The sequence below is a fragment of the Trachemys scripta genome, chromosome 5 (assembly GCF_013100865.1).
Source record: "Trachemys scripta elegans isolate TJP31775 chromosome 5, CAS_Tse_1.0, whole genome shotgun sequence".
Taxonomy (NCBI): Eukaryota; Metazoa; Chordata; order Testudines; family Emydidae; genus Trachemys; species Trachemys scripta.
In genome coordinates, this window is record NC_048302.1 from 23452281 (window position 1) to 23478083 (window position 25803).

General features: G+C 39.6%; 1 protein-coding gene across 6 annotated transcripts in view; it reads left to right on the top strand.

The window, feature by feature from the left end:
- KLHL8 (kelch like family member 8) overlaps positions 1-25803 on the top strand; it is a 36646-nt gene that overhangs the window by 6450 nt on the left and 4393 nt on the right. For 2 of the 6 annotated variants that reach the window (XM_034771453.1, XM_034771456.1), the window contains exons 2-8: positions 4762-5093; positions 15435-15983; positions 16811-16997; positions 17731-17874; positions 18963-19074; positions 22217-22385; positions 23502-23661. In XM_034771453.1, the coding sequence (XP_034627344.1) occupies positions 4887-5093; positions 15435-15983; positions 16811-16997; positions 17731-17874; positions 18963-19074; positions 22217-22385; positions 23502-23661 (1528 nt within the window). In that variant the 5' untranslated portion in view covers positions 4762-4886. Of the gene's footprint in view, positions 1-4203; positions 4339-4761; positions 5094-15434; positions 15984-16810; positions 16998-17730; positions 17875-18962; positions 19075-22216; positions 22386-23501; positions 23662-25803 lie in introns of all 6 variants that reach the window. The other 4 variants (XM_034771454.1, XM_034771457.1, XM_034771455.1 and 1 more) reach the window with 4 other exon arrangements.

The window sequence follows — 25803 nt, forward strand, 5'->3', positions numbered from 1 at the left end:
GGAATACTTGGTGTGTATTATGTTGATTTGACCACTTTTAAAGATGAATGAGTTGCTTTTGACTTTATCTGTAAAATGCTATGCATCTCCTCAAGTGTCATTTTGCATGTAGTGTATAATGCACAGCGCATTCTGTCTGCAAACCTAAACATTCGAGCTGACCCACTTAGTAAATGAAATGTGGAAACCAATATATTAATAAACTGGAATAACGTAAAAAAAAATCTAATTATTACTACTTGTATTCTATGCCTGAGAGACACTGTGCACCAGAGACTAATCTGGTCTGTGAAGACTATATACAACTTATTAGAGTCTGATAACTAATTTATAGCCATAATTCTACTTCAAATTTCAAACTTAAGAAGCGTAGTCATTTTGCAGTTTAGAAAATTATACTGATTAAAATAGGCAAGCTCTTTAGGTCTTCAGTGCCAAATATCTTGTGACTAGAATTTTGTTAAAATTCAATTCCATTCAGTACACAATATCTATAAAATGAACACTAAGAGTTTGCAGTCAAACCCTTAAAGTCAGGAAATACTAGGTTAAGGTTTCACTTGGAATCTTAATTCTGTCCCTCTGTGCTTATGCATTACAATCTAACTACATATTTCTAACACTCCATATCATAATCCTTTTTTCCCCAGCACATGTAGCACTTTATATTTCTTTTCCTCTTGATAGTTATGCTAATTTCATTGTTCTAGTGGTCCAGCATCTCTCTATTGGCACTCTGTGGTTTTTAAGTATAATAGTTGCACTTTAAGTTTCTTCTCCTCTAAAAACTTTCAAAACTTTGTCTGCTTGCGGGAGATTCCCTCAGACATTTAGAATAGAAAATAGAATTGAAGCCAATGTTATTTCTCAGAACGGAAGACACTTCAGAGTCTCTAATTAGCAAAAGACACAGATCTCTTTTAATGGTAACTTAATAAAGAAAAGTGCGTGTGTTGTGGTTTTAGCTTGTAATTTACCCCAGTAGATAACTTTTTTTTGTTTTTAAAGAAATTCTACTTAGCAGGTACAAAACCAGGGCTTCCGTAATTAGAAGGTAGCTGACTTTGTTACACTTGACTGAATTAGGGGAAAGGGGAGAAGCTGTAGGGAAATAAGTCACTCAATAGTTAACTCATGCTATTGGATCAGTTTCTGATATCCCTGGTGAAGCCTTGACAGAACCCCTGACCTATCCTCTATGAACTTATCTAGTTCTTTTTTGAACCCTGTTATAGTCTTTGCCTTCACAACATCCTCTGGCAAAGAGTTCCACAGGTTGACTGTGCGTTGTATGAAGAAATACTTCCTTTGGTTTGTTTTAAACCTGCTGCCTATTAATTTCATTTGGTGACCCCTAGTTCTTGTGTTATGAGGAGTAAATAACACTTCATTATTTACTTTCTCCACACCAGTCTTGGGTTCATTGATACTCTGCGTCCAAAATGAACTGCTTCTGAACTGACAGTAAGCATTTTTTTCCCCCCCAAGAACTAAATACATTCAGAAACAGAACTAGCAAGGTCATTTTCAAGAGTACCATCTGATAAATCCCTATATTACAACTTCGACTGCACCACAAAGAGGAGAAATTATAGAACTTATTTGCAAAAGCCTCAGCCACTTCAGAAGTGCCAGAATTATCAGCTGCTCCCTACCAGGATTCCAAAATTTTCAGCTTTCCTGTGACAACTATAATGCAGTTATGCAGTAAGACTGTAATGGGCGCACTTACCTCTTGTGAGTGCTCCCTTTGGCCAAGTGTATGTGCCTGTACTCACTCCCTCTGTGGTGTGTCTTTGATGACTGAACCCTCTGGCTGAGTCACACACAGTCCGTCTGTGTGATGAAAGCAAAGCAAAACCCCTTCCGGGGTGTAGGCCCAACAGGGGTCTCTCTCCATAACATCTCCCACAAGTTGTCCCTGCTCCAGGATAGAGCAGTGCCCCAGGGTTCCCTCCCTGATGACAAAGTCTTTGCCCTCTTAGGGCCTTTCTGGCTGGAGCTCTCCAGATGGGCCGCTGCAGTTTAGTTCCCCCCTCTGAAGTGCCTCAATGTCCAGGCCACTTCCCCCAGTGGCTAATGGGGGCTGGGGGGAACCTGGGCCTGCCCACTACTCTAGGTCCCAACCCAGGGACCCTGTACATAGCAGCTTTCTGCTGTGTCCCTTTATCTAAGTCACACTGCTGCTCTAATTCCCTGGGCTACTTTCCCATGGTCCAGTGCTGTCTTCATATTTACCTCAGGGCCTTGTCCTGATGGAGTCCCCAGCTCAGGTGTCCTCTTCACTCTCCCCAGCTTCTGGCTGTACTGTCTCATCTGAGGTCCTGCAGCTCCCTCAGCCAGCCACACACCATCCACGCTCCTCCAGCTCTAGCGAGGAACTGGAACTTAGGCCCTGCAGCTCTTCTTATACTGACCTGCTGGGCCCTGATTGGCTGTGTCCTACACAGCCACTCTAGGCAGCTTGGAATACCCTCTCCACTGCCCTTTTGTGGGGCAGGGGTGGCAGGGCCTGCTTATGAATTTTGTGCCCTGATTGGGGGAGGGGGGGGCAGATGGGCACATGGATCCCATCAATTGCCTCCAAACAGTTTGGGAACCTCATGCGTGCAAAAGCCATCAATAACATCTTGATCATTATCCAGCTTTGTAACCTGGTACAACATCTGGAGAGCTCCGGCCAGAAAGAGGGCAAAGACTTTGTCACCAGGGAGGGAACCCAAAATGCACAGTGAAGCAAAGGAACGTGGGGTACCCTCTGAGAATGCCACACCCTCAGTTCACAGCAAACCACTGCCATGTGTACACAATGATATGCACTGACTGAGTACACTGTCCTGTGTGCACGTTGTTACTGTGTTGCATACTGTGCATTACGTGACATGCAGCAAAAAAAAAAAAAAAAAAAGGATTAAATTCCTCCTCCTCCTTCCCCTCCCCACCTCCCAGCCAAGACAAGCCTTAACTTCAAAGTGAGGAGAACTTGTGTAAACCAGATCATCTTTCTGGAGCCTATTAATGTGTTTTCTAAGTTAGCTCTGAGGTACAGTGGCAGTTGGTAATGGGGGACTTCACTCCAACAATAATATCCCTTCTCCTTTTTTTTAAACAAAGAAACAAAGTTGTGACAGATACGGGGTTGCAGAGAAAGGAGAGAAGAAAGGTAAGTCGGGGGGGGGAGGAGGAGAAGGTGTATTAACTTGTTAAAATCCTAGGGCTTATCTACACACATGGCAGCAGCACCGCGTAGTGCTTCAGTGAAGATGCTACCCCATTGGGAGGGGTTCTTCCATTGGCATAGATAATCAATTTCCCTGAGAGACAGTCGATGGGAAAATTTTCCTGTCAACCTAGTGCAGTCTACGCTGGAATTTAAGTCAGTTTAACATTGTGGATTTTTCATGCCCCTGAACAACGTAGTTATACAATCCTAATTTCCTAGTGTAGACCAGGCTTTAATGTTTCATAGCAGACATAACAAGAGCTTTGATTTTTTGGGTAGAATTTTCAAAACATTTAAATGACTTGGGAGCCCAGACCCACGTCCCTTCTGAAAATGGAACTTAGGAACCTAAGTCACATAAACGCTTTTGAAAATTTTAGCCCTCACCATTTCCCTTAACTGAGTTTTCATTCACAAATTGAAGTTGGTGCCTAATATTGTTGTTTTTATCTATATAAAAAATAAAGTAAATTGTTTTCCTCATGTACATACTTGAGAATGACACAGAAGTTCAAAATATAAAAAACACACTCCTTCCTCCACCCCATTTTTTTTTTTCATGATCCTGGGTGAGATGTATTGATATCACATCTAAAATTTCTTTAGTTGTAGAGAACTACATAAGCAATATTGGACACTCTCTCTATTTAAAAGGTTTCAGTGTGGGTCTGAATGAAAATACAGTCATCCCTTGATGAAGCAGGAACAAAGTTTTGTACAGCATCTTAATTTTAATGCCTCAGAGATCAAGAAAAATGAATTTGGTAAGCTGAGGTTGCTAGATAAGAACATTAAATTGTTTCTTTCCTTTTATTTTCCACTTCACAGCTTCTAGGTACAAACAAATTTCTAAAATACTTTTAAATTACAATTTTTTATATATGAAAAATTGTTAAATACAGAATGTCTTTGATATTTTCATTACACTTAATTTTGATTCAATCTGAAAATGTGTTTTCTATGTTTAAATATCTTACTAGGTTTAAATAAAGTCAAATCAATTTTCCCTAGAGAAGATATCCTGTCTCTTTTTAAAGATATTATCTGCACAGGATTCTGACTTGTGGGTCTGGTGCTTCCTGTGTGATGGTATCTTCAAAGGAACAGAATTACTGGTAAGAACTCTGAAAGTGCAAATCGGAGTGGCTGGGTCATTACACAAATTTAATCTATTTCCCCATGTTAAGTATCCTCACACCTTTTTGTCAACTGTCTGAAATGGGCCATCTTGATTATCACTGCAAAAAAATTTTTTTTCCCCTTCTCCTGCTGTTGGTATGGCAACTTCCACCTTTTCTTGTTCTCTGTATGTATATATATCTTCTTACTGCATGTTCCATTCTATGCATCTGATGAAGTGGGCTATAGCCCACGAAAGCTTATGCTCAAATAAATTTGTTAGTCTCTAAGGTGCCACAAGTACTCCTGTTCTTTTTGCGGATACAGACTAACACGGTTGCTACTCTGAAACCTAACATTTGGAGAAGACTATCAGAAGAAAATGTTTTAATCTGTTTTTGTTTTATCATTGCACATAGGAAGATGGCGATTCTACTTGACTTTGGACGTTTGGCCTGAGTTCTGAGAGAGCTGGATTTTTCTTGTTTTTTTTTTTTAATGGGTAGTGTTTGAATATTCATGCTGTGAAAGAAGAAAACATCCAATGGCTTCAGAATCTATGACCCCAGAGTCAGCAAAACACTATCAGATAAAAGGGAAAAGGCGGCAGCAACAGCAGCAGCAAGATAGATCTCTGAACAGTGATGGTGAAGAAGTCTTCGTATTTGAAGCAAATGAAGCTTGGAAGGATTTTCATAGCTCTCTTCTTCACTTCTATGAAGCTGGGGAACTCTGTGATGTTACATTGAAGGTGACAGATAAAACTATTCATTCTCTTTTCCCACTACCCACATCTGTTATGTTAATGTTTTGTGAAGCATGCTCTAAAATGTGGTGCAGTTTTAATCATCTCTTGCAAATTATTACAATCCCCTGATTTTGGGGTATTGTTAAAGGCTGCTTGTAATTCTGTAAACACTGCTGGCAGCTCAGGAATTTCAGGCTGAGGTGCTGAAAATGTGAAAAAAACCCACTTTATTCCAAGAATCCTAATATTCCTAATTCTCTCCTAAAGAACAAAACAAGTGACCCGGGAGAAAAGTGGGAATTTACTGCACGGGTGTTAAGCAACATTATTCAATCACCAGCTATTGTTGCATTGCATCCCTTATTCTTCATCTATACATTATCTATAGTGAAAGTTCTCTGTGATTAGGACCCCTTTTTATATAGCACAAAACAGCATTAAATGCTTTAGATAAATATTAAGCGTGTCAAGTATCAGAGGGGTAGCTGTGTTAGTCTAGATCTGTAAAAAGCAACAGAGAGTCCTATGGCACCTTTAAGACTAACAGATGTATTGGAGCATAAGCTTTCGTGGGTGAATGCCCACTTCGTCGGATGCATGACGAAAGCTTATGCTCCAATGCATCTGTTAGTCTTAAAGGTGCCACAGGGCTCTCTCTGTTGCATATTAAGCGTGGTAGATTAAAAGAGATGGTGGAGTAGTTCCACTCCCTAGATAAGAGGCAATGCCCTAGTGAGAACCTCAGCCCCTATGCCACCCTCAGGTGCTTGGTTTTCTATCAGGATGGTGTTCCTGGATCCTATTTGGGGACTCCACATTTTCTGTAAGCCTCTGCCTAATGGATATCTGATAAATTTGAAACTCTCTCCTCCTATCCACTTAGCTGATGGAGGAGAGAAGGTATAATTCATCCCCATCCAGAGGTTACTATGAAGAGGTGCAGAGGAAAGACATTTCTGCTACTCTGTTCTACTCCCACACTCCGTTTTGGGGGGAAAAGGGATCTGAGGCTGTTCTCTTCTTAATTAATATATTCATTGTCTATTGCTGCTACTGGTAGGAAAGCTAAGAACAGCAGCAGAACGAAAAGACACAATTCTTGACAGTACTTTCATTGAGCTCTCGAAAGAGTTTACAATCTATTCTAAGACGTTCTCCTATCCTCAGGATGCTGCCATATGAACAACTTATTGTTGGAAGGCAGGAAAGTGGCAGATACATACCAACCCTAACTCTCTCCCCATTTTTTATTCTGCTATCTGAACACCTCCTTCTGGAATAATCTCATTGTTCCTTCCCAATTACCCATCCTCATGTCTCTCTCCTTTCCCTTTTTCTCCTTCTCTCTCAATCTGATACTGTAAATGTTGTTTAAAATGTCTTACGCTTACCTCATTATACATTTGTTATCCAATTTTTTGATAGCTTATACACCCACAAAAATGTGACTTGAATTGTATTTTATTGCAGTGGATTGAGTCAATTAAAAAAAAATCCAAACAATTAGCCTATATCATTTAAGTCGGAGTTTCTTTTTAATCACAAGCCAGCTCCCCTTAACTGATCTGCAGTGAAGTCATAATCATGTTGAATATCAATCTATTATGAAAATGATTTTTGATATCACAAATTGAGCCATCTAGCTTCAGTGCAGATTCAAGAATAACTAAGGCTGTGAGGAAGTCCTGTTGAAATGCAAATAATTAGCCAACTTTGTTTTAAATACTGGTTCTAGCAATCATATTACAAGTAGTTGACGTCTGAAATACTGAATTTGGAAGCTTTTTTTGCCCCAAGATAAACTCCTTAAAAATATCACTTCCATCTGAAAATTGTGTAGCTATTAAGATCACTACCCGACAAAGGATTAAAGAAAAAACTTTGTTTACTTTATGCATTTGATAGCACTTCTTGTATAATCTGTTTCCCTCTGAATGGTGTTGGGGCATGCCTTTTTCCAGGCTCTGTAAGTCGGTGTTATAGTTAAGACCTGCAGCTGCAGTTACCCACCAGTAGGCAGATTTGTGCCTAGAGAAGGAGGGAAAAGAAAGGCTGGGCCTTTATATTTAATGTTGTTTTCAGGCCTGCCCAAAGACTAGCTGGAGGGAAGAAAAAAAGCCTCTTTTCCTCCAAATTTAAGTTGCCAATGACCCTTTAATGACATGTACTCGGAGAATTATCTCACTTTAATCTTACAGTTCCACATATGTTTCTTCCATATTGAGATTTCAAGAACAGAGGTAGACTTTTTTCCTTTAGGAATATGTCCTTGGATTTCTCTTTAGCAGAAGGCCTGGGAATATATCGGACAGGGGACCACTTATGATGTTTTTGAAGTTTGTGCTGTGACTCACTGGTGCATGGTTCTTGCACTGATCATAAATGTATAACCCAGGAATGACAGACTAAGTCAAAGAAGTAAGGGAATAGAGGCTTTTATGTTTAGTACTATAGATTCTAACAAAATACAATTTCAATTGATGTGGCCATTCAGTAGAATCTGTAAACATGTAAATCCCGACTCATAAGGTTATACAACTGACCTCTGCTTAAGTCCGTGCATAATACTGAGAGAAATCAAATGCCAAATCTGCTAAAACAGTAACAATGGGTTATTTCAACTAATTTGATCAGCTAGTATAGTATTACATATCACATTGGGCCATAGTTCAGAGGAGCAATTTCTTGACATCATAAATGGTCGCTTCTGGAAACAGCTGGACACTCATTATAGCAATGGGAGGGATTCCCCTATTGTTGTAGTTAATCTATCGCCCCAGTAGGTAATAGCTAGGTTGATGGATTTAACACCATTGACTTAACACTGTCTAAAGTGGGGGTTAGTTTGACATAGCTATGTATCTCAAGGTATGTCTACACTGCAGTTAAACACCCGTGGCTGGCCTGTGGTAGCTGACTTGGGTTCCCAGGGCTCAGGCTGTGGGGCTGTTTAATTGTGGTGTAGATGTCCAGGCTCTAGGACCCTGCGAGGTGGGAGGGTCCCAGAGTTTAGGCTGGAGCTAGAACATCTACACTGCAATTAAACAGCCCTGTGGTGGGGAACCCAAGTCAGCTGGCAGTGGCCAGGCACGAGTGTTTAATTGCAGTGTAGACATATTCTTAAGGGGTTGATTTTTCACACCCCTGAAGACATAGCTGTAAGTTCCTGATGTAGACCAGTCCTAATACCTTCAGGGATTTTGTATTCTTATCCATGGTGTGAAATCAGTTCAGCACCTAGTAGCCCAACTGTCCAGGGTAAAAAATACCTATTCTGTCACTCCTCTGTCTAAAAGAGTAAAATAGTTTGATGCCGTGCTTACTGCATTTATTTAACATTGATGGAGGTTAGGTCCATCAATAGCCAAGAAGCAACCGATGGCTCTGGGTGTCCCTAACCTTCCAGCTGCCAGAAGCTGAGACTGCATGACAGGGTCACTAAGTAGATGGCCCTGATCTGTTCTTTCCCTCTGTAGCATCTGGCACTAATCACTGTCCGAAGACAGGATACTGGGGTAGATGGACCATTGATCTGACCCAGGATGGCCATCTGTATGTTCTCTTCTGGCTTAACTCTGCTTCCTTCTCTCCTCCACCCCCCCCCCCCCTCAATATAATAGATTTTCTCTTTCCTTCTCTCCCAAATGCTGTCTTTTCTTCTCTCTAACCAAAATCTCTCTAAATATCATTTCTAACACTTCATTCTCTCCTGACCATCCTCACAGCTTCACATACTTGCTCATCCATGCACATGTAGAGCTTGGAAACTTATTGGACACCTAATAGAGGTCTAAATCTACTAGCCAAAAGCTGCTAAGAAAGAGTGGAGGAGAAACATCCAGGAGCTTGGGGGCAACAGGGTTAAGAGAAGTGCTCTGAAAAGCTAAAGCTAATAGGTTTCTGTAGAAATTGCTCTAAAAACATAGAGAATGGAATTCTTTCTCTAGGCTTCTTGAATCATCCTATAGAATTCTATGGAATGGATATAAATCTGTATTCTCTAGGATTTTTCTAAAAAGTAGAAACATAATTACATTTTGAGAATTTCTGTAAGGATGCTGTACAAAGACCTTGCTTGCAGACTTCATGTTTCATATCAGCCTCTAGTTATTGGCTGTGATAAATATGAAGCCCCCTCTCCCAAGATTCTATCTAGTAGCTGGAGGGGGAAAAGGAGCATTCGCTGTTTTCTCTCTAACACCAGAATTCATACCTGTTTTCAGGCATGGGATGCCAGATGCTTTTCACCCAGCTTCTTAGGAGCTGTGATAATGGGTAGATGTGAACAGTACTAGGGAAGGGAAGGAAGAGGACTAAAAAACTTCTGTAAACAACTAATTGATGGGGTTTGTCACTGCTGGTTTCGATGGTTTGCCAGAGCCTTCTGAGGTGACTATAGCATGTGAAAGTCTTCATAAAGTTTTGCTGTTCTAGACTGTACATTCACTGCTTTGTTACTTCTAAAGTGGCTCTTGTTATAGGATCAAAATAGTACATATTGGATGTGTATATTTGTATCTGCATCAGAGGTTGCACTTGCTGACTAGACAGGAGTAAATGCTGAGAGCCAGACTAGCTGGTAGTGAAACTCAGTTCCCTTAAAATGTATCTGTGTTGAGGATATCCACTAAGACTGTATAGATTGATAATGCTGTAAAAGAAATTCTGTAGCTGAAGGCTTTTCCTATCCCTTCCTATAAAATCTGGTGCTTAGGATGTACTATTAAAAAAGTAGTTAAGATGGAGTGGCTACAGATAAAGCGGTATACAGTAGAATCTCAGACTTACAAACACCTCTGGAATGGAGGTTGTTCGTAACTCTCAAGAAAACGTTATGGTTCTTTCAAAAGTTTACAACTGAACACTGACTTTAATACAGCTTTGAAACAGCACTATGCAGAAAAAATATGCTGCTTTTTTTTTTTTAAGTAGTTTACGTTTATCAGAGTACTGTATTTGCTTTGGAGGGGGGCGGGGGGCGGTGTCTGCTGCTACCTGATTACATACTTCTGGTTCCAAATGAGGTGTGTGGTTGACTCAAAGTTACAAACTGACCAGATTCTACTGCATATCCGTGTTCTGCTTATCTGCTAAGCCTTTTCAAACACTGAGGCAAAACTTTCCTCATGACATCTTCAGGCAGTTCCATATTTGAGTTTATAGGTGATGCTGGAAACAACCTGTTTCCTCAGCACATGTAGGATTTTTTTTTTTTTTTTTTTGGTTGGAGCCAGTGGTATTTACAGCTACTCCCTAGCTTGACATGAATCTTTAACTGTGGCTGTCCTAATTTTCTTCAGCCATGTTGTAGATTAATTAAAAATTAATACAAATATGCCCCCACGATTGTAATACAGAAAACTTGTCTCAAAATGAACACAGACCTCACTGATCAGTCATTACATTATCTGAAATCTTGTTAATAGGCAGCAGGTTTAAAGCAAACAAAAGACAGTATTTTTTCACACAACGCACAGTCAACCTGTGGAACTCTTTGCCAGAAGATGTTGTGAAGGCCAAGGCTATAACAGGGTTCAAAAAAGAACTAGATAAATTCACGGATGATAGGTCCATCGATGGCTATTAGGGAGGATGGGCAGGGATGGTGTCCCTAGCCCCTGTTTGCCAGACGCTAGGAATGGGCAACAGGGGATGGATCACTTGATGATTACCTGTTCTGTTCATTCCCTGTGGAGCACCTGGCATTGACCACTGTCGGAAGATAGGATCCCAGGCTAGATGGACCTCTGATCTGACCCAGTATGGCCACTCATGTAATTTCGTCCGCCTTATATTTCTTGATAGTAAACCTTTTTGGTTACATTAGATGGTTGAAGCTGGTAGACTATTAGAAGGCTAGCTAATTGAGCAGAAGGGACAAACATTTAGTGTTTGAATTGGAATAGATAGAACTAGGCAAGTATGATTCACATTTTTACATTGGTTTATGTGGAATAACTTATCAATTAAAGACTCAGTTAAGGTTGATAGACTGGTCAAATTTAAGATGATCTGTTTGGAAGTTGTATAGTAACTATATACCTATATATTCTTCTAAGTGATTATATTTTAATACACTTCCCCTAACATTACCTTGAAATGTAGACTAATTCAGACTTGTAACTTTAAATATTTTTACATTATGAAAATATTAAACCTTGGCATTTTCCTTTTTAAAAAATATGGTCTTCAGTTTTGTAGCTCTGTTTGGAGGGTTATGAAGCAAAGGTTACCCCAAGTGGATGAATTCCCCCCCCCCATAATCATTCTAGAAAAGGGAGATTTTTTTCTTCATCAATTTTTTATGCATAATGTATTTTATACAAAAAAGGCAACCCTAACATCTCATACAGTCAGACTTCATTTTAAATGAACATGCTAATGGCCCCAGTCCTGCAATTAGATCTGCGTGGATGGATCCCTACTCCTGTGCTGATCTCCATCAGTGGAGCTTTATATGGGCACAGAGCCTACTGGACATACATATCTCATTGCAAGATTGGGGGGCTATAATTAGGGCCCTACCAAATTCACTGCCATGAAAAATGCATCACGGACAATGAAATCAAGTCTCCCACTGTGAACTCTGGTCTCTTGTGTGCTTTTACCCTATATTATACAGATTTCACGTGGGAGACCAGTGTTTCTCCAACTGAGGGTTCTAACCCAAAAGGGAGTTGCAGGGGGATTGCAAGGTTATTTTACGGGGGGCTGCCCTTCTGTGCTGCCTTCAGAGCTGGATGGCTGGAGAGTGGTAGCTGGTGGACGGGCACCCAGCTCTGAAGGTGGCGCCCTGCCAGCAGTAGCACAGAAGTAAGGATGGCAATACCATACCATGGCATCCTTACTTCTGAGCTGCTGCTTTCAGAGCTGGGCGGCTAGAGAGTGATGGCTGCTGACTGAGGGCCCAGCTCTGTAGGCAGCGGCGCAGAAGTAAAGGTGGCAACAAGATACCATGCCATCTTTCTGCGCTGCTGCTGGCAGTGGCTCTGCCTTCAGAGCTGGGCTCTTGGCCAGCAGCCGCCGCTCTCCAGCTGCCCAGCTCTGAAGGCAGAGCCACTGCCAGCAGCAGTGCAGAAGGGTAGCAACCCGCCCCCCACAATAACCTTGTGACCCCCCTCAACTCCTTTTTGGGTCACGATCCCTACAATTACAACACAGTGAAGTTTCAGATTTAAATAGCTGAAATCATGAAATTTATGATTTTTTTTTTTTTAAATCCTATGACTGTGAAATTGGCCAAAATGGACCCTGAATTTGATAGGGTCCTATTTATAATGGTAACTGACTTCACTGCAATAAACTTGTTTATTAAATCAGTGATTTCACAAATGCTGTTAATACTGAACAAGGAATAATTCAAGGGACAACTTAGATTTTAGTAAGTTTCTATATTGGTCCAAAAGTGTTTTATAGCAAAGGCATTTTGCCATTTTAGATGGCCACTGTATTTGTGAAAGTCATTTGTAGAAACTTCTGTAAGTTCACTTTCAACTAAGACAAAATATGTGAAATCTACAATAATTTACAACAAAGTGGGCATTAGTTGGCTGATGTACAAGAGAAAATATACAAAAACTATGGATAGGGGGTGTCTTTTTAGAAATGTACAGTCAGCATGTTGTGAGTGTGTGTTTTTTTTTTAAATATGCAAATACTCCATGAATATTTGAATGCATTGTATAAATCCAAGTAGTGTATTTTATGGATATTGATGTAATAACAGTTTCATATTTACCTGGCATATTTTCAGTGAATTTATATAACAATTTAATGTTGTCATTGATCTGACATGAGGTAGCATAAATCACAAGCTGTATTTCCTGCCAGGATGTGGTGTTGAACACAAATTTGGGGTCTAGAATTAATAATTTAATACAGTCTTCTGAAAAGGAAACCAGCTAAAACAATGATCAGTGCTGAAGTGAAGAATAATACTTTGAAGACTATATGATTTTGTGGAAATTAGTTTTAAATTGGCTTTTCTGATTACTAAATATAGTATAAAAATAAGGAAATCCAATGTGTTTAAGAAAGGAGGGATGTTAGTTGAGAGGCTGAACCACGAACACTGACTAGAAGATTAACTGTTATTTTTGGTAAATCACATTTGACAGCTGTGAAAGGCTGATGTAGCTCTCAAATGTAGTATTAGTGGTACTCCACAAACAGGGGCATAGATTGTTCGTTTCCCTTTTAGCACATTTTAGCCAATTAAAAAACCTGTCTGGAGAATTAAATGTACATTATGGCTTAAGTTATAAGAGGGAAACAGTACAGAACTATTTTTTCCCCGGTTCATTGATTTGAAAGGATGAAGAACCTTCATTCAAGGAAACAAACAGAACACCAATTCACAGTGCTGCAGTGTAAAAACCATATCTTAAGTTTTTCTTTAATTTGCACATGTGATGTCTCAATGAACCAAATGCTTGTGTTGAAACTAAGGTTTTTGTTCACCTTGAACAAACATGGAGAAACGTCTTTTAAAAAGGAGCCATTCTAGTGGTGGCTTAACAGGAAAGCCTATAACATGGAAAAACAAATATTTAAGGAATTTGAACTGTATTTATTATTTTGAGACTGTGGTAGCTTTATAAACTACTTCACCTTTGCTTTCTTCATCTGTGGCGTAACTGGGACTCCTTGAATGGAATTGTAGCTCTGCAGGTCAGAATTGCTCAAATACTTACTTTGCTTGTTTCATATATTTAACTCTTATATAGAACTGTTTGTGCTTGCCAGTGCCTGAGGACACTGAGCACAGTATCTCCTCCCTGCTCCCTACAGAAAAAACAGAGCAGATTTTTCTCCTCCTATCTTGGTAAATAACATTTTAGTTATTGGCTTGGCTGTACAATAGAACAGTAGCATCTGTTAGGCTGTCAGGAGAGTAATTTTTATACATTGTGGCTGAGCAATTCTTATACATTGTTGCTCCCCTAAGGTTTGTGTTGATGATGGGCAAATTCCTGTACAAAAATAAATCCTCCTTTCAAAACATGTGGAACATCACTCAGCCCCAAACTGCAGAAACAGAATAAAGTTTCTATTGTCATCTAATACAGGGGTTCTCAACCTTTTTCTTTCTGAGCCATTCCCCCCTGCCCCCAACATGCTATAAAAACTCCACAACCCACCAGTGCCCCAACAGCTGTTTTTCTGCAAATAAAAGCCAGGGCCGGCATTAGAAGGCATCAAGCAGGGCAGTTGCCTGGGGCTCCACATCACAAGGGGCCCCACAAAGCTATGTTTGTCAGGCTTCGGCTTCAGCGGCAGGTGGCAGAGCTCAGGGCCCCGGGCTTCAACCCTGCACAGCATGACTTTGGCTTTCTGCCCTGAGCCCCAGCAAGTCTAACATTGGCCCTGCTTGGTAGACCCCCTGAAACCTGCTTGCAGCCCCCAGGCCCCTGGTTGAGGACTGCTGCTCTAATACTCCATTTACTTGAACTTAATTTCAAATTCAGCTCACAGAAAAAAAGGTCAGCCTTTTGCAGCAGCTTCAAACATGGCTGTAGTTGGAGGTTTGTCAGGAAGAAGACTCCTGCTGTGACTGAGGTTGGCATGGCACAGAAGAGACAGCAGAGGCCTGGAGGGGCCAAGCCCTTCCATTCCTGATGTAAACTGTCATATTTCCATTGAAGTTAAAGGACCTATGACAATTTGCAGCAGTGAAGGATCTGCCCCCTGATATTTTTGGGAGGAGGAAGTAATCCATGGTCTGCTTCCCTATACCCGCACCACACACCTGCTTCTGGAGACGAGTTGATACTTGCCTCTTTCCTCAGTCTTGTTGTATCCATGGGAGAGGGACAAGAAAGTTACTACCATTGCCAGGCTACAGTTTGTATATCTTGTTTTCCCTAGTATGGCTGCCACTGACCCATACTAGTGAAGACTGTTTATTTCATATGCACTTTAAGTTTGTATCTAAACTAAGATAAACCAGTGATCTCCTTAATCCCCAGACTTCTATTTGAATTGTGTTTTCTTAAGGGAATTCCAGTTCTGCTTTATCTTTTAAAAAGGTCCTGTGTGGAGGGAGGTTTATATAAAAGGAATAATGGATGTTATTGGGGACCTGAACTAGGGATTGGCTGTTGCCTTGTCTTGCTCTTGTGAATTAAAAGGTCAGATGTCTAAACTGAAATCTGTCCTTCTGGTTTTTTATGCAGCTGGTTAAATGACAAAAATAAGCGATTAGAGGAATTCAGTTTTTTACCAAGCATGCACCACAACATTACATGACCGTTCAGGATTCCAATCTCAGCTATAACTTATAAAATTTCTTTAAAGCCAAAATACCAGAGTTTCCATTTAAAGTCTCTTTTCTTTCCCTGACAGGTTGGTTCAAAGCTAATCTCTTGCCACAAGTTGGTTCTGGCTTGTGTTATCCCTTACTTCAGAGCTATGTTTCTCTCTGAAATGGCTGAGGCAAAACAGACATTGATTGAGATCAGGGACTTCGATGGAGATGCAATAGAAGATTTGGTGAAGTTCGTCTATTCCTCCCGGCTTACATTGACTGTCGATAATGTCCAGCCTCTCTTATATGCAGCCTGCATTCTTCAGGTGGAGCTAGTAGCAAAAGCTTGCTGTGAATATATGAAACTACACTTTCATCCCTCAAACTGCCTGGCAGTGAGGGCCTTTGCAGAAAGTCACAACCGTATTGACTTGATGGACATGGCTGACCGATATGCTTGTGAACATTTTACTGAAGTGGTGGAATGTGAGGACTTTGTGAGTATGTCACCTCAGCACCTCCATAAACTCTTATCTTCCAGTGATCTGAACATAGAGAATGAGAAGCAGGTTTATAGTGCTGCTATCAAGTGGCTTCTTGCTAATCCACAGCATCATACTTCATGGTTGGATGAAATACTTGCTCAGGTAGGGAAAAGATTGGGGTGTATGCATAGATTGGAGCATATTTTCCTATAACATGCAGAGATGAAGCCATCCATTTTGTTTATAGTAGAAAATATATATAGTAGAAAAAAGAACAAGGAAAACAGACAAAAGATGCAAAGTATTTCTTTCCCTATCAAAAATCATAATTGATGTAGTTTTGTATTGGATAATCTTTTTCAATTTAATATTCAGCCTTTACTAAGCAAGACATTTTCCCCGGTACAACAATCTGTCACATTTATGTTGTCTTCTGTTTAGAATAGAACCAATTCTGATCTGTCCTTGGCTATCAGAAAAGGAAATCACATTCTTTACCAATTTCTGAAAGGAAAAATTTTACCTTAATGATTGAACTTCATGCTAATCAGAAACAACAGAAAACAGTATCTGTTCTGGAAAGGAAAACCTTTAAAAATGCATACATAGTCAGATAGAGAACATAGTCATCACTACTTAATGCATTTGGCAATACTAAATTTGGGTTGGGGGGGGGGAGGGGGATGATTTCTTTGGTGATAAGTATTTGTCCTGACAAAGCCGAGACAGTCAGAAGTTCTATTAAAACATTGTATGCTTCCTACATTTGGAGACAGGTGTAAACAAGGTCTGAAAGAAGTGTTCCTTTATTCTTTCTGGGGAGAACAAAGTTATATTTGAATAGACTTTTATTACTCCTTTGACTGAAGTGTGTTGTGTTTTTTTTTTTTTTAACTTAAAAGTTACACAACTATACTCCTGACTGCCGTATTAGTCATTGGATCTAGGGCTCAACATCTGAGTAGCTGAACTGTGTATATTCCCATCAGGTACGGCTGCCTTTGTTGCCCATTTGTTTCCTTATGGGCGTTGTGGCAAAAGAAGAGATCATCAAGCAGAATCTAAAATGTAGAGATTTACTGGATGAAGCAAGAAACTACCACCTTCACCTGAGCAGCAGCGCAGTGCCAGACTTCGAGTATTCCATCCGCACAACACCAAGGAATGAGACTGCTGGTAATTAAATGGGGATCTGATTTTCCTGTGCTGAGGAAGAGTGTTGAGGATCTGTGTAGGGAGAGGTAGTGCAGAGTAAATTGATCTAATTAATGTTTCAAGAAGTAGTATGTAGGTGCAGTGCATAGCTTTTAGCACCAATTTTACTTAAATTAGCTTAAAATACTAGTTTAACTAGATTAAATATTCAAGGCAAGGCTTGCAGAAAGTATATTAATGTGCTAGGAACTGTACAGGAAACCAAAGATACTCAAGCCCTATAAAGTTTACTTCCTGGGGAAGGAAAAACATATTGCTCCTTTTGAACAATTAATTGACTCCAAAGCAGTGAGTTGCCTTTTACAAAGTGCTCTGAGTTATGCAGATTAGACTGCAAATTCTGATACAGAAATCCAATTAGATGTAATAGAAGAAATATAGTTATCTACCCAGTCACATAATAACTAAAGTCCCATTATGTTTTTTGGAGACTGTGATTAGCAGTCTGTGCAATAACATTGACAGTCACATTTTGCATGCTAAAATTGCATGGTTCTTGCCAGATGAAAGGTGAGGTCATTGCCACAAATGCAGAAGTGTAGCAGTACTGAATGTGACCCAAGAAGGAGAAAAAAGTGCTTGTCTTCAGTTAATTTTGTAATGATAATCCATTCTCAGTAAAAAAAATATTGCCCATGTTTTGTTGGCTGATCATTCAGAGACCAATATTTACTCTTTATATCTTCTCCTTTAGGTGTGCTATTTTGTGTTGGTGGTCGAGGTGGATCAGGTGACCCATTTCGCAGCATTGAATGCTACTCTATAAACAAAAACAACTGGTTCTTTGGTCCTGAAATGAACAGCAGGAGAAGACACGTGGGTGTAATCTCTGTGGGAGGTTAGTAACAACATAACCTTGTACTAATGTAATTTTTTTCTTTTGCAGTAACTTAATTGTCAGTTATTTTACCCACCATACTAAACAATAAGAAAAGCCTGTCCCATATCATAGCTAAATTACTTGATGTGTTTCAGTTTACTAAAGAGCTATTTTTCAGGTCTGAAAACATTCCTGTGGTGTTATAGCACCAATCTAAGAACACATTTGTTGCAGTGAGACCACTGCTCACTGTCCACAGCCTGTGGCTCATTACTTATAGTAGTGTATGGTTTCATTTTTCTTTTTTCTCTCAGAGAAGCACATAACTGCAAGCCAGTTTTCTTGAGTTCTGAAACTGACTTCCTTGCATTTGGGCAAATCAAGTAGCTCATAATTTTCCAAGACTGCCATTAGTTTTGGTAACTCAGGAGTGCTCAACTTGATACTTAGAGCCAAGTTTCCAGAGCTGCTGAGAACCCACAACTGTTGAATTCCTCCCTTCCCCCCCCCCCCCCCATATGTTACATTCCTGCAACAGAACCAATGGAAAACAGTTTTTCAGATAGCATACATTCCTTTGTGCCTCCAAATATTAAACACCTCTACCCCGATATAACACTGTCCTCGGGAGCCAGAAAATTAACGTGTTATAGGTGAAACCGCGTTATATTGAACTTGCTTTGATCTGGCGGAGTGTGCAGCCCTGCCCCCCCCCCGAAGCGCTGCTTTACGGTGTTATATCGGGTCGCTTTATATCGGGGTAGAGGTGTACTTTGTTTAAAGTACTTTGGTATTTTATCTAGAGGCTGAAAAATTCAGCCAGCTTGTGGCACGTTGTTTTTAATATGAAAAGGGAAGACCTCAGATTAAGATGTTAAAATGTCCTATAAAAAAAGCTGTTAATGCAAATCTCTGACTTAGTCTGTGTGTATTCTTATGACAGATTCTTAACCTTCAAATCTTATTTTTGCAATTGAAAAGTGTGCTGCTATTTTGGAAAGAAGGTTGTGCCTGTATATTTCCCACTGTTTGTGGTAATCTTGTGTATCTGGAAACCAAAGTGTTGCCTACCAACTATTAAATCAAAATGTTTCTCTTTTCTTCAGGTAAAGTCTATGCAGTAGGTGGGCATGATGGAAATGAACATTTAGGCAGCATGGAAATGTTTGATCCTGTCACTAATAAGTGGATGATGAAAGCATCAATGAACACCAAGAGGTAAATCTCCCTTAAACAAAAAGGGAGCAAGTAATTATTTTAGAAAATAATCCAGTAGTTATTGCGGTCTAGGTTTTTATCCGCCCCTTTGTGCATACCATTTAAAAAAAAAATTCTTAAGGTTGAAATAGTCAGGCTCAGCTCAGTTGGGGGACTCAGACAGTTCTTATGTTGTTCTGGGTTTACGAATGCAGGTTGGTTGCTCTTGCAGTCAGCTGCTGCCTATTTTCTTTTGCTTGGGCATGGGTTTGAAATTGACAAAATTCTTGTTTGAGATTATTGCCAATTTGTATCTTTTGCTAGCTATAGAAAAGATACCTTTGATCATTACTTGCATACACATTCTGTATTGATTATGTCCTATATAACAGTATACCAAGATTTCAATGCAGGGTTGTGTTGTGGAGTATTCATAATGCTATTTGCCCCCCAACTCTCCCCAAAAAAAAAAAAAACCCAAACACTTATTTGTATATTCCTACTGGAATAGTTTAACACTTTAAAGTGCAGACAGGCAAAAATAAAGTTTGCCTTAGTGTGTAATGAAATTAATCTCATATGCACATTAGAGCATTACTGGCAATGTAAAATGTATAATGTTCCTTTACGTCAGCTTCCAAGCACTGTATTGTTTGTAAATTTAATAAAAAGCAGATTGGATTTCCCTAATTACTTAGTAGTTGTAACATTGGATCAAAGGAAATATCAGACATACTACCCAAAAAGCAGATTGCAAATAAACTGTGCATAAAGATAAAATATTTAGTAATTTCTTTTTCAGATACAACTATCAGGGAGAGGTTTGACTAGCTTACTTTTACTTCCTCAGCATACTTCTTTCAGTTTTCTGAGTTAACTGTGGATAAAAATAACTAAATGTTCTGGTGTAGGAATCTAAAAGTGCATATTGCTTTTTGAGAGAGCTATGCAGAAGCCACAAGCTTAATTAGATATAAAACTGCTATTTTACACTTATTTTTGTGATGATTTTTTAAACTGCTTTAACTGAGGTTTCTGTTTTTCTTCTTACTGTATCTCTCTATTAAAAACCACCACCTATATTTTTACTTTAAACCTCCATAACCTGTTGCAGTCTAAAGAAAATATTTTTCTAAAAAAAAATTTAAGACTTCTATAAGAACCTTACACTTAATGGGTGGAGTGAAGTACTGGGGCATGTCTGAGTCCTGAAACATTCAGCTACTGTGACTTAACCAGTAAAGCACAAAGCCACTTCGAAAGAACCAAGAAGCTGGGTCATCAACTTGCTTCTCTGGTAGGTAACAGAAAATACTGTTAAGGCTCAGATAAGCTTTTGTGGCACCTCCTGTGAAGCACAGTGGTTACTGTACTGTGTTTTAGCTCTGTGCTGCAACATGGAGAAGCAGTTGCAAGATCACAGGACCTTCCTTTGTGGGGGGAAAAATAATCATTTTCTTCTGTCTTGAGGTACTATCAGTTCCAGTGGTATTTCTCATTTTAATATAGGGAATCTCTCAAACCAGGAGAATCTTTCAAAATGCAAGAAGTACTGGTCTAAAATAATCCTGTTAGCTAACCAATCAATTTTTGTATTACTGACTGTCCACATAGTGAAGAACTGGTGCCGGTCAGTTGGACTGTCTACTATACTAAGTTCCTCTATATTTACTATAGGAAATCCCTAGAGTAGTGCAAATACTTGCACTATAAATGTTTTTAAAATTTGTATATTGCCTCTTCAGGGAAGGGACTGTCTTCCTGTGTTGTGTACACAGTGTATTGTGGGTGCTACTGTATACAAATAAGTACAAAGATAAAGTTTCATTATCCAAGATATTATCCTAACGGGTAAGTTTAAGGGTAACCACTGTCTACCATCTCTTTAGCCAATTTAAGATCAATTACTTTGTGCATAACTAATCTGTATACATCAAGAACTCTCACCTAGACTTTAGATCAGTGCTAAGGTTGATCACATTTAATTTACATACTTATCTGTCCACTTTAGCCACTTACTAAAAAAAAAGTGACTGTCAAATTCTGTCAGTGGTTTGATTAGTTTCATCCACACTCCAGAGAATGGATCAGGTTCTCTGTTCCACTCAGTGCAGCAGAGAAAGGGGGTTGGCAGGGAACCGGTTAATATCCCGATTCTCAGCACTGGTCCAGATTGAGGCATCCTGCCTTCTCTTACTTGCACCTGCTGGGGAGCTACAGCAGTCTCTGCTTCCAGGGAGTAAAACAGGAAAGAGTATCTGACTCTAAACATTTTTTTAGTCACTTTTTACCTCACAATTGAACAAAAAAATCTCCATTTCCCCATAAGTGGCAGTGCATGGATGTTTATTTGTAACTAGAAATTCCAAATCTGCTTTCTGTACTCATGTGTGGCAACAACTTTGAATTTTAAAGCAAGATGGTGGTTTTAAATAGATCAGTTACTTTCATAGGTAACTGTTCTACATGTGAAAATGTAGTTGTCAGACTAATCATGATTTAAAAGCCAAGGGCAGAAACTGTAATTCAATAACTAACCTTTTTGGATTTGATCTACTTCATAAGAAAGTAACTGAAAAAAGTGAGGAATAGTGCTGAAGCACTCTAAAACTACACCACAGCAACAGCTAACCTATGATTCACGCACTGGTAGCACAAACTCTTCTGTTCATAGAATCCCATTGCCTTTTTTTTAAACAATACATTTGCTTTACATTGCAGGGGATTAAATCCTAAATATTGCCTTAGTTCCAACATAGGTTTTTGGATTGTGTGATTAGATTGTAGCTGAAAAGGTAGCTGCCTGCCATAAATTAAGATCAGCTAGCTTTTCTAGTTAAAATAACACTAACTTACTTGTAGTGGGACTCTGGATGAGGGCAGGGCTCTGTTCTAGGTGATCCTGAGGCAGGTTCGGCACCTTAGGGTAGGTACCCCCTCTGAAAGTGAACAAGTTTACTTATGAAGCTGCTATTGCACCAGTAGTCAACTTGCTACAGTTATTGATCAAAGAACTTTAAGTTCCTTCATTTCCCTTTTGGTTTGCATTACACTTATTTCCCATATTTTGAAACAGTTGCCAGTCAGAGAAAATTGCACTTGGTCTGTCTTTGCCTAGTACCTTCAAAGATATACTCAAATGCTGATGCTTTGATTTTATTAGGAGAGGAATTGCTCTAGCCTCCGTTGGTGGACCCATTTATGCCATAGGAGGGTTAGATGACAACACTTGCTTCAGTGATGTGGAGAGATATGACATTGAATCTGATCGATGGAGTGGAGTAGCGTCAATGAATACTCCCAGAGGAGGAGTTGGCTCAGTAGCCCTTGTGGTAAGTTAATGCTTCCTTTTAAGTCAGTATTGATACAATGCCTTGGCTTGGCACGAGGAGGCACTGTACTAGTGCAGGGGACTCTTTCAAATCCTTAAAATTGAGGCACTGGCCACTTATAATATTCAAATAAGTACTGTACTGATCCTGTGATCAGTAGATTGGCACTCCCACAACAACCCTTCAATTATGGCCAAAACGTAACATATGTAACAGAAAAGACAAGGTTATGGATATCATTTTAAGAGTCAGATTTGTCATGGCTGCTGTGTTAACATATTGTGCCTGATTCACCACTCACTTCCATCTTTGCTGCATAATGGTTGTAATAGTCTACCAAATAGGATTTCTTCACTCACTCGGCCGCAGGTAGCATTTTACACCAACATAAATGACTACACAACGTGCAAAGCATTGGAAAAAGCAGGTCCACTACAATTTTGTAACCGTTCCAAAGCATTTCACACTTATATAAATACTGAAATAATTTCACTTACCAGTGAAATTTAGCCTGCAATATGGCATCTTTATTAACAGTACATAGCAACAGTTGAAGACAGGAAATAAATACTACTTCCAGTTAAGAAAGCAGATGGATTTAGGTAGGCAAAATGTAACACTAAATGAATGATACAATGTGACACTTGGTAGTAGTGCTAAAATGTAACTTTTTTTCCTACTGTTTTCAAAGTCCATGTAATACTTCAGATATCCCTCATATTCAAATGTTTGTTTTTTTTTAAAAAAACAGTGCTAAATCCGTCACTGTTTGCCCATGGGGGAAAATAAATCTCTTCCAGGGGGGTTGTTTACAGAAAAAGAGCAGAGAGGTAAATTGTGAAATAAATTTACTGGGCTGTATTTTTAACTTCTTGGTCATGATTGTAATACAAGCATTCTGTATGGTACAAATATGTGATCCTTGGGATGGACAGCCATTCTAGGATCAGTGTATATTCCTAAACAATCACTGCTCATTTAAAGAAAAAAAAAAAATCACCGAGAAGGAGCTGGGTGATGCAGTGTGATATTGAATTTTACTACAAAAATACTATTGACTTTTCATATGAAAGGCTAGTTCTATGCATGAAATGTCTCTGCTCAATCTTCTTTCAGAACTATGTGTATGCTGTTGGTGGAAATGACGGTGTAGCCTCTCTCTCCAGTGTAGAGAGATATGACCCCCATCTGGATAAGTGGATAGAAATGAAAGAGATGGGTCAACGAAGAGCAGGCAATGGGGTTAGTGAACTCCATGGCTGCTTATACGTTGTAGGTGAGTAGGAGTGTTTCTTCCTAACTGATAGAAGAGACACTTTGTCCTATAAAAATATGGATTGTGCCTGAGACTGAAGAAGTTTCCACATAAAAAATGCTGTTATAATGTATAAAAAGTTAAAAATCTAAGTATTTTATAAACTTTTTAAGCACCTTCCAGGAGAAGTGTTTAAAAAAAAAAAAAAAAGATACTCATGCCTCTTGGTAGACCAAAAAATTGACCTGCTTTGTCCTGATTCTGGCTCCCTCTCTAATCCCTTGCCTTAACTCAGGTCAGCAGAGGCTGGAATGCTAGTGCTATAAATGAGATTCTTTTGGCTGCTGGCAAGATACCCTCTGCAAGGGCTGGCAGCTTTCAGGTGAAAGTCTCAATCTTTTGTCAGTCAGCGCATACTGCAATACTTATTCCTCTCCACCAGCATTTATAAATAGGCAGGGGCGGGGGAAAGTCTCAGGATGGAGAATTGAAGTGGAAGTGTGATATGAATAAGTTCCATGGGGGTTAGATTTATTCTACTGCAATTAAGGTATATATGATTTATTAGTTGGATCTGGGGCAGCTGGAGTCTGAGACTAGGTGGCCTTTGAGCATTAAACAAATCTAAATTGTCCTATTTAATTTTTTCAGTTCAGACACACAATGTTTATCCAGTGCTCTAAGCCCCTTGACAATTCATTAAAGCTAGTCAGTGCTTCCCAGTGGTAGAGATGAAATGTGCAATTTTCTGTGCATTTCACAATATACCATGCGCAGTTACAGAATGTGTGCTCACTGGGTTTCCTGGAAATTTAAAAGTGAAGCTTTCATTTAAGACTGTGGTGTGATTTTTACATCTACTCTTTAGAAAATATAGAAGTAGATCATAGTATATCACACACCTTTTCATTTGTCCACTGTGTGCCTGAGTTTAATAGCTTCTTTAGATTTATAGACTTTATAACTTTTCTTTACAGTTTCACAAACTATACTTAATTTGTTTTGTTTAATTGTGCAGACTCATAGACTCATAGACTTTAAGGTCAGAAGGGACCATTATGATCATCTGGTCTGACCCCCTGCATGCTGCAGGCCATAAAACCGTCCCTACCCCTTCGCTGGACTCTGCTGTTGAAGTCCCCAATCCTGTTTTAGGTGACTTCAATCGGCAGAAACCCTCCTGCTAGAGATCCCTGCCCTATGCTGCGGAGGAAGGCAAAAAAACCTCCAGAGGCTCAGCCAATCTGCCCTGGAGGAAAATTCCTCCAGACATACCATAGAATTGCAATATGAATCACGGAATCACCAACTAAATGAAATTTTACATAATCTTAACTGACTCTAGTTTTAATCTTTAACTTTGTCAGTGAGATTTTAAAAATATAGCCTTCTCTTTAAAATGGAGGATTCTTCCCCCCACACACACACTTTTTTTTTTTTTTGGAAAGCCACACCTTTATAGGGTTTACTATTTAGAAGCTAGGTAGGAAGATGGTAGAAAAGGGTATGTGGTGTAGTTTTAAAGTTGCAGTAGCACTTATAGAAGCAATACAACTATGGAAGAAACCCAGCTGAGTAATTCAGTACTGATGTTCAGAGATGCATATGGGGTACAGCTTCATGACTGCTTTCAGTTAGTTGACAATATGCTATCATCTACATGGATCTAAAGCAGATTGCAGCACTTACTGAATTTTTTTTTTCGGGCATGTTATGAAATGTTGACTAGCTTGCATAGTCTGCAAAAAAAAAAAAAAAAACAGCCAGAACATTCCTTAAGTAGAAAGGACAGGCATCACTACAAGACTGTATACATGTAAATGTACAGTTGGAGAAACCAAAACATCCAGAAGGCTCAGTAAGGGTACATCTTCACTACCCGCCGGATCGGCAGGTAGTAATCTATCTATCACATCTCGTCTAGACGCCATAAATCAATCCCCGAATGCGCTCCCCGTCAACTCTGGAACTCCACCAGAGCGAGAGGCGGTAGCGGAGTCGACGGGGGAGTCGCGGCCATCATCCCACGCCATGAGGACCCGAGATAAATCGATCTAAGATACTTCAACTTCAGCTACACTACTCACATAGCTGAAGTTGCGTATCTTAGATCGATTTCCCTCCCTCCCTCCCCCCCCCCCCCCCCCCCCCCCCCCCCCCCCC